Source organism: Siphateles boraxobius, unplaced genomic scaffold (genome assembly GCF_051911475.1).
Source record: "Siphateles boraxobius isolate OS27281-9 unplaced genomic scaffold, OSU_SipBor_1 9, whole genome shotgun sequence".
In the NCBI taxonomy this organism is placed as follows: Eukaryota; Metazoa; Chordata; class Actinopteri; order Cypriniformes; family Leuciscidae; genus Siphateles; species Siphateles boraxobius.
In genome coordinates this window covers 3573926-3587270 of record NW_027509219.1, presented here as the reverse complement: position 1 = coordinate 3587270, position 13345 = coordinate 3573926, and the positions used below count along the sequence as shown (strand labels likewise).

General features: G+C 38.2%; 1 protein-coding gene across 2 annotated transcripts; it reads left to right on the top strand.

Moving 5' to 3' along the window:
* The first annotated feature begins 1793 nt into the window (after positions 1-1793).
* Positions 1794-12785, top strand: tprg1l (tumor protein p63 regulated 1-like). 2 transcript variants are annotated; one of them, XR_013201138.1, is made up of 7 exons: positions 1805-2168; positions 6671-6762; positions 7245-7295; positions 7381-7506; positions 8032-8185; positions 8676-8946; positions 12050-12785. XR_013201138.1 is itself a non-coding variant. In XM_077223842.1 (6 exons), exons 1-6 carry the CDS (start codon positions 1968-1970, stop codon positions 8868-8870), a joined length of 819 nt encoding a protein of 272 aa, XP_077079957.1. In that variant the 5' UTR covers positions 1794-1967; the 3' UTR covers positions 8871-12785. The 2 variants fall into 2 exon arrangements, 1 of the variants encoding a protein (XP_077079957.1); XM_077223842.1 differs by having other exon boundaries at positions 1794-2168; positions 8676-12785.
* Positions 12786-13345: the final 560 nt, after the last annotated feature.

Here is a 13345-nt window from a genome sequence, read left to right as displayed (position 1 = left end):
AAAGACAGTAACATAGTTGTCTGGCCAACCAAATGTTATTTTCTTGATTAGGTTAACCTTACAATTGAAAATTTATTTGAAATAAACTCATAAAAATATTGAAAATCATAACAATGTACCCAACATAGTTGATGGGCAATTAATATTCTCCTTGATAGTCCGTCGATGGAGATAAAATATATATTTTTTAGATTAAGAGAATATATGTGTTTAAAATATCCACCGCAGAAAAAAAGGTGCATTCACGCCATGTTATAATTTCAAGATTTCAAAAGGCATTCACGCCCTCGTAGAGCTTGTAATTCGAGAAGATGGGAAATTTCTTAGAGCTACTTGTACCATGTGACTGTTTTACCGCCTGACTGCTGCAGATTAATTTAGGTATTGATAGTATTGCCTTAAAAAAACACATAATTCCCAGTTCAAGGACGTGAAAAGCTCAGAGCAGAGAGTATAAACTATATCCGCATTTTATTAGGATATAATCAAGATTTAAACCCCTTTAAATGCTTTTTTAATTTTTACATTTGTATCATTAGATTTTTGAGTAGGTCGAAACCAATGGATCCATCTGTTTTTTGGGGGGAAACGAAGGCCGCATTTGAAGGAGCATTCGAATTGGGACAGCCTTTGTCGCGACACAGTGGATTCAGTATACTATACAGTATACCTTCAGTCACTTGAAGGATACAACCTCTGAATTAGGACACAGCAGGAGTGAACGGCAAAAATTGCATGCTGTTGGTCACATGGTTTTTAGGATAAGTCATTTTTTTTTCAGGGGGGTATTTAGTTAGTAACATAGTTGACAGGATATCTGAAGACATAAATAGACCTATATAATAGAAATGAAATATTTTCTTATTTGAAAGAAAATTAATTTTAATTTATTCAGTATTTTGAACTCAAGACCCACTCACTTCAAAAAACAGACACTATAAAAACCGTAATTTAAGGGACATAAAAACAATTTCAAGAAAACTGAAAAAATGTGCATTAAAAACATCAATGTGAGATTTTTGTATTCTCCTAATGGATAAAATATGATTTTTCTGAAGACAATTGTTAGAAAAAATATATAATTGCCATCAATGGACATGAAAACTACCCTAAATTATAGAACGACCCCTGAACTGATTATTTAAATTTTTGGGGTAAAAAATTATCCAAAATAAAATTTTGAGCAAGTACATAACTAGCCAGTGTTCAAAACTATCTGCTTGCCTTAGCTCGATTCAAAACGGTAATGTTGAAAAATATTTTTATTCCAGTGGTACTGGTGGATTTCACCCATTGTAAAACGCAAAAGACTTCGGACTAGGAGTGGCTACAGAAAAAAAGAGAATGAAACCGGGCCAATCCAAAATCAAGGATAAATATCTGACGGGCATAGAAACGGAATACTGATGTTGTTAACATTAACAATTTGAGAACATATTTGAGTATAATTTGCACGATTTGACTTGATATGATAACGATCGTTTATTTAATCAGTGCGATTTACTGCAATTTTTCCCCCTTAGTTGGTCAGAACAAAAATGGATGTTGTTCAGATGACATTTTCCAGTGAACATTCTAATGTTGGTCATACTTCCAAAAAAGTAGAATCTGTGATTGTGATTAACAGTATCCACACCGGCGTGGTGACTGACAGTCGCACACTCTCCTCAAAACATTGGATTCATCCGCGCTGTGCCGTGCCGAGGCACAACAACCCACGTAAAGTTGATAATTCCTTGAATAACTGCAATTTCAGATTTCGAACAGAGATGGCGACAAAAAAGAAAAAATACGGACTGCAGACATCGTGATGAAGCTGCTAACTCATAAACGGAAGGGGTCCCTTTAAATCCGCTGTAGAGTGGAGTAGGTGGGCGTTCCCCTGCGCAACACAGCGCTGCTGGAACTAAGCGGAATCTCTTCACTTCTCACAGATACTTTCAGCTTGTGCTCGACGTTTTAGTGAAATGCTACAGCTGAATGACAGTGTAGATCCAGAGAGCCCGGGTGCGGCTGTCTTACACCCGGGGGACTGTGATGATGGGCTGGAGGTGGTGGCCCGAGCTGGAGCTTCAGTGGCCTGCTGTACCCCGCTTCAGACCCTCACGCCTTTCCATGTTCACAACCCAACCATGCGGGCTAAAGTCAAAGACTACTTCGTCTTTAGGGTGAGTAAGTAATCCCGTATTTGCTATAAAACGTCCAAGGTTGTAATCTGTGGAAATGATTTGTTTGTTATTGTGTTGATTAGACATGGTTGTATGTCAAAACCTAGGAAGCTGCCTAACTAGACAGCATGGATGTGCGTCATAGGCACGTTGATTGCGTTTATCGGGAGTGCAATGACAAAATCCATAGAGTTTTAAACGTTCAATTGTTTTTAATTTGACACGTGTTGTAAGAACGGTTCCTATATGGCCAAAATGCCCATAATACACCACCTTTGCCCGAAAATGTGATTACGTAGGGAGAACAGCATGTTTTGTGACACCACCATTGATTTGTGACTTATAGTCTCTTTTTAGCTGGAATGAAATACAGTGAGAAAGCTGTAACCTACGTACAGGGACATTAGAACATTATTATGAAACTAACTGTAATTATGAAGCCCAACTAACATCATAAAACTCACTAGCATGAAGTTAATTATTTTAACCAAAAAAGGCAGTTATCTTAGGCTTTAGGCTATACTATTTAATTTTTGGTAAACAATGAATCAAAAGAAATGCTTTTGCTGGGAATTTTAACTGATGCTTGCGTTAAAAAAAATAAAATTATTTTCAGTATATGTAAGTACTGGTAATAAGGTAATGGGTCAAGTTTAGGTTTAGGGATGGGATCAGGGTTAGTATCTAGTTATAACCCAGTTATTGTAATAACTATAATAAGTACACTGTATGTGTGGAACAGGACTTTAAAATAAAGTGCTACCAAATTACTTGTTACTTTGCTACAGTGTACTTATTGTGTTCATGTTGTATTGCAAAACACTTCTGTTGCTATTGACGTGGGATACGGTTTAGGTTAGGGTAAGGTTTGGTGGTATGGACCTTTGGTTAAGGGGTCAGACATGTTTGAAGGTTAATTCGTCACTAGAAATGATCACACTAGAACCACTCTAGTGAATTGTATTGTGGGAAACAGTTTTCCACTGTACAGTGTTGCCGTGTTATGTTTTTTTTGCAATATTTTTGCAAATATTTTGGTTTGTGATGTAATCTCAACCAGGGGGTTGGAGCCCACTAGGGGGCCTCAGCAAACTTCTAAGGAGACCTCAAGATGACTTAAAGAATGACAAAACAATAGGGCTTGGTTAAAAACATTGATGCCTTGATATATATTAGATATGTTTGAATGAAATAAGTCATTTTTTTGTGACAGCCATCATTTAGCCTAAATGTTTAGCCTATGGATAATTAAAAAAAACTTAATTATGTCATTAAAGTTATAATTATAACGTTATTGTTTCATGCTTCAGAAATGTGACGTAATTTCCGTTAGGGGAGCATAGTGAGCATCGATGCTCCCTGGTACTTGCAGTGCATTGTGTTTTTTTTTTTTTAAGGGAGCCGAACGTTCCAGTGCACTGGACGGATTTTGCGATTGAGACTTATAATGGCTGACTCCCCGATCAATGCCCTGACTACTGAACTAGGGAGCTGATTGAGATGCACATTAGAAAACTAGGTCAACTTACAATGACAAGGAACAGGAACAGATCAAAACCAAAACAGAATGAAACTAAACATATATGTAACAACCTGACACATAATAATAATGTCTAATAAAATTGAATCAAATCTCAAGCTTGTGAATTGAAATGGAATCAAATCGTGAAATTTGTGTCTATAAAAAACAAGCATTAAAAACAAGCATCAAAATAAGCTAAAACAACTGAAAATCAAGTTGTTGTTTTTTTATTCACCCCACAACAATTTTTTTCCTTTGAAAAACTAGGTGTCACGATTTGTGTTTAGTTTAGCTTTCACGGACTTTCAGTTTGAGTCAGTTACCTGTTTCCTGTGTCACCTTTGTTCTAAGTTTCCAGCCAGTCATCAGTTACCATTGACACTAATTCATTCACATCTGTTTATGTTGTCATCATTATCATTGTATATTTAAGTTCCTCTGTTTCTCAAATTCAGTGCCCAGTAATGTTTGTGCCATGCACATTGTTGCATTGTTTTTTGCTTGTTGGATTATCTTTATTTATTAAACTCTGTTATTTTGAACTACCTTTATTTCCCTTCATCATCCTTAAAAGAATTGGAGATGGATCTTGCCTCCATTACTGTCGCACCAATAGGGAGCTCTAACAGACGCAACAGGACCACTATTTTTATGTTTCAGGAGGGTAGAGACCTAGAGGAGTATGTAGAAGAATTCACCAGTGTCAGCCACCTCGCCCATTGCAATGATATCGCAGTCATGGAAGTGTTTTGTGTCGGATGGGATGACGAAATCCGGCTGGTGATGCCTTGGGGAAACTCCTGCTGGATGCTGGCCCTCTGGGTCAATGGATCTCCTTTTTCTGTGGGCGAGGTACAAGAGGATCCAGCTGCCAGCGTCCAGCCCCACTCAACATCCATCCATACCTCAGAGCTTGACCCAGCGACCACGCCCACCACGGACAAAGAGACCCAGCCATTACCTGCCACGGATATAATACCTGAGCCTAAGCCCGCAATGGAGTCGGAGTCAGTGCCAGCTGCAAAGTCCGTTCTGGAAGAGATGCCTGAGGTCCCGTCTGATTAGATGTGTTAGCCAGCCATTACATCCGTGCCTGTGGGAGTTTTAGTGGAGCTGGAAGAGGAAGAATAGCTAATTGACTGAAATACGGAGGTAGTGCTTCCCACCCTGCCCATCCACGAACATTCTCTGTCACTGGTCTCCTCCTGCACTAATGTCTCTTCATCACCAGTCCTGGTCCTGTCTTACACATAGTTGTCCTCGTCAATGCTGCAAGTTCCTCCCAGCACAGTGTTGTCTTCGTTGCCACCATCTCTGTCTATCACCAAGTCTGTCTCAGCACCTAACCTTCCTTTCAGCCTTGGGGCTCTCAGTCACAACCTCCTCCGTGACATGGGGATTCCCTGGCTCCGCTTCGTCCAAGGCCTCAGCTCCACCTTGTACTGTCAACCAGCTGGCTCCGCACTGGCTCCTGGGACTTGGGACCATCGTCCCTTCAGCTACCCTGGACTCCCTCATCCCACCGGCTTTGTTCTGGTCACTCGTCGCTCCACCATTGTCATGGACTTCCGGGATTTCGGCTGCGCTCCATCCCTCCATCCCTACGGCTCTGTTGGGCTCCTCCATCCCTAGTGCATCCCACTGGCTCTACCTCGGCCGCTCGTTGCTGGGACTCCGCCTTAGTCTCCAGGTCCAACGATGTCGCCGGGTCTCTCGTCCCTTCGGATGTCACATGGGCCTCAACATCTCCCTGCTTCACCTTTGTTGGTCGTTCTCAAATTACAGCCTTGGCTCCTCCTGCCTCCTCCTCCTCACTGTTGTCGTGGATCTCCTACACCCAGACTCCTGGGTCATTCTGAAATCTCGTCGGCCGTCAGTACCACTCTGGATCCTACCACCATCCACTCCTCCATGGGCCCTCCCACCATCATCTCCTCCATGGCTTCTCCCACCATCATCTCCTCCATGGCTTCTCCCACCATCATCTCCTCCATGGCTTCTCACACCATCATCTCCTCCATGGCTTCTCCCACCATCATCTCCTCCATGGCTTCTCACACCATCATCTCCAACATGGCTTCTCCCACCATCAACTCCTCCATGGTGCCTCCCGTAATCTTCTCCATGGCTTCTCCTGTCATCTGCTCTGCCCGGGTCCATCTCCAGAACCTCCTCCCTTTTTCCCCCCTGATCTACCCCTCACGGTGCAATGCCTTGCCTTCCCGGGAGGGGGCGTTCTGTCACGATCTGTGTTTTTAGTTTGGTTTTCATAGACTTTTAGTTTGCATTCACTGTTTCCTGTGTCTCCTTTGTTCCTTATTTCCAGGCAGTCATCAGTTACCATGGACACTCATTCAATCATCACACCTGTTTATGTTGTCATTATTATCATTGTGTATTTATGCTAAGTTCCTCTGTTTCTCACATTCAGTGTTCGGAATTGTTTGTGCCATGCACACTTTTGCGTTGCTCATTGGATTATCCGTTTTGGCTTTATTTATTAAACTCTGTTATTTTGAACTACCTTCGTTTCACTTCATCATCCTTGGACAGGACACTAAACGTTACACTAGGATTCACTAGGAACTAGGATTCCACTGTCTTAGAAAACATGAATGTATGAGGTATCCCAATTAGAAAGGTGAGATTTCGAAACCTGGAATAGTTATAAAATAAATGTTCCTAGAAAGCCAAAGCTCTAAAATATTTTAACAGGTAGAAATTGAGGTTAAAAAATGCTTATCCTATAACCTTGCTCAGTAAACACAAACAACTAGTAAGTCATGGGGCTTTGAATATTGTTGTAGACAAGGGGGGACCTTGAAGTAAAAAAGGTTGAGAACCCCTTTTAACTGCATGGTAGACAGTGTATGAGTTGTATCTTTCTTATAAGAATGTTGATGTGTATTTTTTGACATCCATGCCAATTTGATTTAGTTTCAAGCATCTAAAATAGTTGCTTTGTTTGTTCTCGTCCCAGCCAGGAACCATAGAGCAGGCAGTCAATGATATCCGCACGGTTGCCTTGCCTTCAGAAGACGGAGAGGTTCTTAGTGTGTGGCTGCTCGCAGAGTGAGTCTATTGCTGCCCTTTATTAAGACATCTACAGATTGAAGCATAATATCAACACCGCAAAAGCGGCACTAACCCTGCTCAGGAGCCATATTTCATAACCCTGGGTTAAAAGCAGTGCAAACCCCTCTTCTAAATTATAAGTGTGAAATGTTACTTTACCCAGGGTTATAAGCAGGGTTTAGAGTGACGGTAACCCGGGGTTAAGTGCAGTGTGAAATGTAAATGTAATTAACGTAATATTATGTAAGTACAATGGAATATGATTATAGTAATCTGCCAATACTATAACATAGGATACATCAAAATACTGTGATATTACCATCTAATAACATCATTGTTCATGGCACCTCTACGATATGGTATCCAGCAGAATTTGAGCTTGACAATTGTATTGGGCTTTCAGAATGAGAATTACCTCTTGGTCCAACTGACAAATATCCGTTCAACCAGATCCATGACCTTTTTATATTTTACCACAGAATTGATCACTGGAACAATGAAAAAGAAAGATTGGTTCTTATAACAGAAAGGTAAGGATGTCATCATTGAAAATGATGTTTAATACATTTGTAGCAAGTAAACAGTCCTGAATGAGCTGCTTCTGTTATGTTGTAGGTCTTTGTTGGTGTGCAAATATGACTTCATAAACCTCCAGTGTCACCAGGTCATCAGAATTTCCTTGAACGCTGTGGACACAATCTCTGTCGGCGAGTTTGAGTTTCCTCCAAAATCCCTTAACAAGTAAGATACTTTCATTCTCAAGCATTTTTGGCCAAGTATAGCTGCTCAACATCTAGACAAATATCTGAGGGTTTTCTCCACATTTTGTTAATTACCCATACATTGTTACATACTACACTGCCTGGACAAAAAGAGTTGGATTTAAATAGGCAAATGCTTAAGACTCTATGATTGGAACATTATTAACTTGTATTTCCATCAAGACCTGGATCAATTTTTGGTGGAATATGGCCATGATGAGTCTTCCTACATGGTTGTTCAAGAAATGAACTACACACACCATCAATTAGTGTTAGAAGAACTGTTGCCAAACATATAACATGCTAGAAACACAATAACCACTGCAAAAATTAATTGACAAATATGCATTTGCCTATTTAAATCCACACAGCGACTTTTTTTGGCCGGGCAGTGTATAACAAACATATAAAAAACAAAATAAGATTTAGGTAGTATTATATTATTATATATATTAGTATTATTATACTGCAGGATAGTAGTATGATCAGGTGTGTGTGTGTGTAGGAGAGAGGGAACGGGAATCCGTGTCCAGTGGGATAAGCGACCAAGACCTTCGTTCATAAATCGCTGGAACCCCTGGTCCACTGACATACCCTTTGCCACCTTCACTAAACACCCCATGGCACACGCAGATGAAAAGGTGGCTTCCCTCTGCCAGGTAAATGTGCTTTTAGTACTAGTGCTGTCACTTTACCCCCCCCCCCCCCCCCCACATCAATACTGAAATGTTTGAAACGGTTTCAATACTCCTGTTGCGCATTATTGATACACTGATATCAGCTGCGTTCTCACTTTCTCTTCTCTCCAATATCAAGCTGACACACACCTCAGTGTATTTTAATTAAACTAGAGGTTGACCGATTGTGAATTTTACCGATAACTAGGTTGGCCCACCACGCTGGCCGATAAATAAACCGATAGTTTGTAGAAGGGATACTGAATGAAAACAAACAGAACACATAAAATAGTGCTGCACTTTATTACAAAAACAATGTTGACAATGTTGTCATCTGTACGCAAAGGAAAAATGTCAAATCATTGTCGTGTAAATGTGCCCTTAATCTCAGATGCTAAAATCGTTCAGTGTGCTCTTCAAACTTGACTATATGCATAAAAAGTCAGAAAAATATTTATTTTCTCCATTTCAGCTTGAGAATTTCAAGACCCAGCTCATCCAGGCTGTGAAAAAAGCCCATAAAGAATTCCCCATCCCGGGACGAGCCAATGGCGTGCTGATACTGGAGCGGCCACTCCTTATCGAGACTTACCTGGGCATCGTGTCCTTTATCAACAATGAAGCCAAACTGGGCTACGCCATGACAAGGGGAAAAATCGGCTTTTAACAACTGAATTCTCTCTCCTTCTCTGTCATCCTCCAGTCAAGTGCTGTTTTTGAGTGATACTGCTTCACTTGAGTATGTGAGTTGAGTACATACTTGTTTTATTGTTTGGATGTATATAGCGGGTGAAATGTGCCAGGCAGTAAGACACGGTCACTGCGACAGGATGTGCCTAGATGAACCTGATGCCAATCTACGTGTCCTCTTCTAAATTCACATTTAGTTAAACAGCCTTTCTAATGTGGTCGAATGGTTTGGAGAGGCAGTTTCCTTTTTATGGCATGCTTTGATGACCTTTTAATATTTTTAACAAATATTGTGGCAGCCGATTAGTTTGTAGGTTGATGAATGACTTAAGGAAGTCTTTTTAAATTTAAATACGCTGAGGGTTCACCTTACCCCGCTCTGCTGACTTTCTTAGGGGGACTTTCTTAGATAAGACACTTTCTTGCATTGGAAAACGCGTAGACTGTGTGCACTGGAATGAAATGCAATATTCATAGAAGTATCCTCAAAAAAACACACAAGATGCGAACGGAGACATCCATGCATGTGTATGACTATAGCGAAGTTTGAATAAAAATAAAAAAAAACTTCCAAAAGCGTTTTACCTTGCAAACAGTTAAAGCACAGTTTGCTAATTAAAGCATTGTCACCAAAAATATAAACAATAAATTCTAAAAACGTTCTGACCTCAGGGTTAGGGCTAAGACTTTTTGGGTTCATGATGTTGCATTCTGAACTTTTACTATTAAATATAGGATTTCCAGTTGTGATGAAATGGGAGTAGAAACAGATCTTTTCTTTCATATTGTGACGTACATCGAGTGTAATGGATTAAAAAAATGTAAGGAGGGGACTTGGGTTCTAAGCATAGGTTGTTGATTGGATGTTGAGATGTGGGTGTGGCACTTAAAAGTAGAGCAGATGAATTCGAGTTTGAATGGACTGGAGTGAAGCTGCGTCCGAAATGCCATACTGTATAGTAGGTACTACATCTGGTTTGAAACTTACTTCACAAGCATAAAAAAATACATTCAATATAATATGAATGTGCTTAGTATGAATGAAAAATCGGATGTTTTCCGCCCTGCTTTCAGTCATGTGACCTACGGCATCAGTTGCTTCGCTTCACTGCCATTCATAAATCCTCTCCCGTGGCCTCATGGGACAGTAAAGGGTCCATCAAATGCGCTCTTCAGAATCTCAGCGGAAGTAGTAGGTCGTCTGTGTTCTTTTCGCCTACTGTTTTTTGAATACTATGTATTTGGACATACTACACTGTTGGGGTACTGTTTTTCGCATACTATAAAATATTGTTGTCAAAAATATAGATATTTCGCTATGTATTGATACACAGATACCAGCTGTGCGTTCTCGCTCTCTCTTCTCTTAGTTGGTGACAAACAGCCGCCTACCCTCACTGACTCATCTCATTCACTCCGGTTAAATAGTTCTTGTGTAGGACATAATTTTACTTATTCCTGGAGGTTTTGCACTTACACCAAAAGCAGTGCATCACTGATATATATATAAGTGGCCCTCTCATAAAGCTGCCTCTCAAACAGCATGCCAATACCAAATTGACTTCAACGGTCAAAGACATACAAAATGATGTCAAAATGCATATTTTGGTAATCAGGTAAACAGTCAGTTTTTGGAGAAATGAGAAAACACGTTGTGTCACAGTATATTGAACCTGTGCATTAGCTCTTAAAGTGACAGCAGCCTATAAAACCTGCTGCTTTCTGTCATGTTAATAAAAAGGAAAAAACTAAAAGAAAATCACTCACTGATCTTGACTGAATAACGTTTGTGACTTTAATTGTAAGCATTAATTTGTATTTAATTTATACAATGAAAACTATCCGTTGTTGTTTTGCATTTGATTAATTTAATTTCTGAAATATTTCTTACCTGAATACTGTTAGACCCACCTAAAAACGTAAAGCTATGTTTATTTCATTTTTCTCTATTCTATTGTCTTTATTTGTGCTATCGCTTGCAGTTTTTTTAATTATTTCTTCTTATTTTATTACTAACGGTTTACTTGTCTTTTTTCCCCATAAATCTATTTAAGCGATTCAAATAAATCCTCCCTGTGCTGTGTGTAATCTATTACAACAAAATTAACCAAATTATCAAAAAATTTAGAAAAACGATCTGTATATATGGCAGTTTTCCACGTGGTATCGAATATTGATACTTTTCAAGGTATTGTATCGAAGTTGGAAATTCCAGTATCGTGACATCACTACTATATAATAGGGAAGTATTCGATTTCGGACGCAGTTTAAATTATCGGAGAATCCGGCATTCGTCACCAGATCGTTTTCACTTGACGGTCCAGTTGTATTTTTATTAAACATTGCAAGGTCAAAAACAATTGTAAACATTGCAATATGCATGGGTGGGTTGTTTATAACATTAGAGAATAGGGTGAATTTTCATTTCAAATTTAAATACTGTTGGAGTGTGGAGATTCGTCAATTTTAAAATGGTCTACTTCATTCATGAAACACAACCAGAATGAATTTTGTGATTTTTGTTTTCACTTTAACGTAACACATTTAATTCAAAGTTCGCAAATGATCATAAATAGTTTTTACGAATTATTTAGACGTTTATTTCATGAATGGGGTCCAGTGTGACTAAACAGGTTTCAAAGCTTGTCATAGAAAAACTGCATGCCTTCTGAACAGCACTACTGTATCAAGTTAAAAATAAGGCTTGCATTATGTAAAATTTATTCATTTTATTCTGTACTGCAGTGCTATGATATATATAATATATAATTAAGAATTTTTTTTTTTTTAGGTCTAGACCCTTATATCTTTTAAAATTCACATTCAGTAGCATCTGCTATGCCGTCTTCGCAAAATGTATTTTCACAAAGAAATGCCTGGGTCATATTTCACCTGCAAATCAAGTAATCTAAATGTTTCGCATACAGACAGTTAAGCTCAAATTATTTAAAATAATTTTTTTGTGGACACAATAATTAAAAATCAAATAGAACATGGTTTTCCGAACAGAATTATCTCTTCTGAAAAGTCTGATTGAATTCTGCTTGGAAAACCATGTTTTATCTAATTTTTAATTATTTTGTCCACACAGAATTATTTTCAATAAAAAAAAAAAAAACATGGTAAGAAGACGTGTATTCCCAAACGTGTCCACAGCAAGCACCTGCCTGACATTTATTTTCACACCCGAAATGTTCAAGTCCCGTGGCTGCATATTTCAAAGTGAATTTCCTGTCTTATTGTGGCTACTGTAAAATTCATGAATGTATTACTGTTACATGTCACACTCATTTTTGTGTGCCTTAATTATTAATTTCTTCAAACTTAATGTAGAATGAAAGTTGTTTGTACCCTTCTTAAGTTACAGAAAATATGGATGAGACTGGATGCAACAACATTTAAAGCTAAAATTTGATGCTTTTCATTTTTAACTAAGGCAAATAGATAAGCTGTTAATTCCTCAGGTGATGTTGTACAGATTGGCTTTAAATAACGGTTTGCTTAAGGACGCATGACATGGTGAACATTCTGGCCATGAAGGTTTCCCGCTGTTGAGCGATTACGGGTTCAGAGTATTTTTCATGCTCAATGTCTGTTTGCTTTTTTGCTATGCATAAATAAATAAATAGTGTTATCCTTGTTGAAATAAAATATCTTGTTTGTTTTTAAACAGGCACCATATACAGTATATATTTTGTTTTAATGTAATGCAAAGTTGTGCATGAAAATTATGCCTGCAACTTAAAAAGGTTTGAAATTTGTAGATGGCCTCAATTCACCAAAATGTAAGCACTTTTCCCTCTGCTTAAAAGCATGTCCTTTTTCAAGTGATAAATTATTTGAATATCCATTCAACCATGTTCACCCAAATAAAACCTCGCTCTGAACTCTTCCCCCAAGTTTCTGTTCAAAAATTGTTTTAATTTATTCATTCTGGATTTACATATTATTTGTTTTTTGAAATAATTTATGTAATATAAACATGCTTTAAGTCAAAGCATGGTTATTTTAATGCATTTTTCATTTGTTGGGAGTCTTTAATTTTTTTCAAAGTAATTTAGTTGAATCTCAACCTGGCAAGAACAAAAAAATCTAAAGATTTTGATGGCAATTAAGCACAATTCCACACAAAGTGTCATTAATGGGATGGACATTTTTTTTTTAGTGTCCTTGTTTCACATTACATGTAGATCCTATAATACTAACTATAAATTATGCATAATTACATGCAACTAACTCTAATACCAATCCTAACCCTATAATATGTACATGTAGTTAATTATTATTAATCAGTACTTGAATGTATAATTACATTATAACACGGACACTTTAAAATAGTGTGTAACCCAATTTTATTTTAAGTATTTATGCATACTGTACTAGTGGCATTTCCTGTATTGCTGATTTTGATTAAATTCTTATTTTGAATTTTTAGACATATTACAGTAATCC

Excerpts from the sequence above, each read along its gene's own strand:
- tprg1l (XM_077223842.1), top strand. The coding sequence starts at position 1,968 with ATGCTACAGCTGAATGACAGTGTAGATCCAGAGAGCCCGGGTGCGGCT. Across the intron at positions 2,169-6,670 it reads AAGACTACTTCGTCTTTAGG|CCAGGAACCATAGAGCAGGC; the intron begins GTGAGTAAGTAA and ends TTCTCGTCCCAG. Across the intron at positions 6,763-7,244 it reads AGTGTGTGGCTGCTCGCAGA|AATTGATCACTGGAACAATG; the intron begins GTGAGTCTATTG and ends ATTTTACCACAG.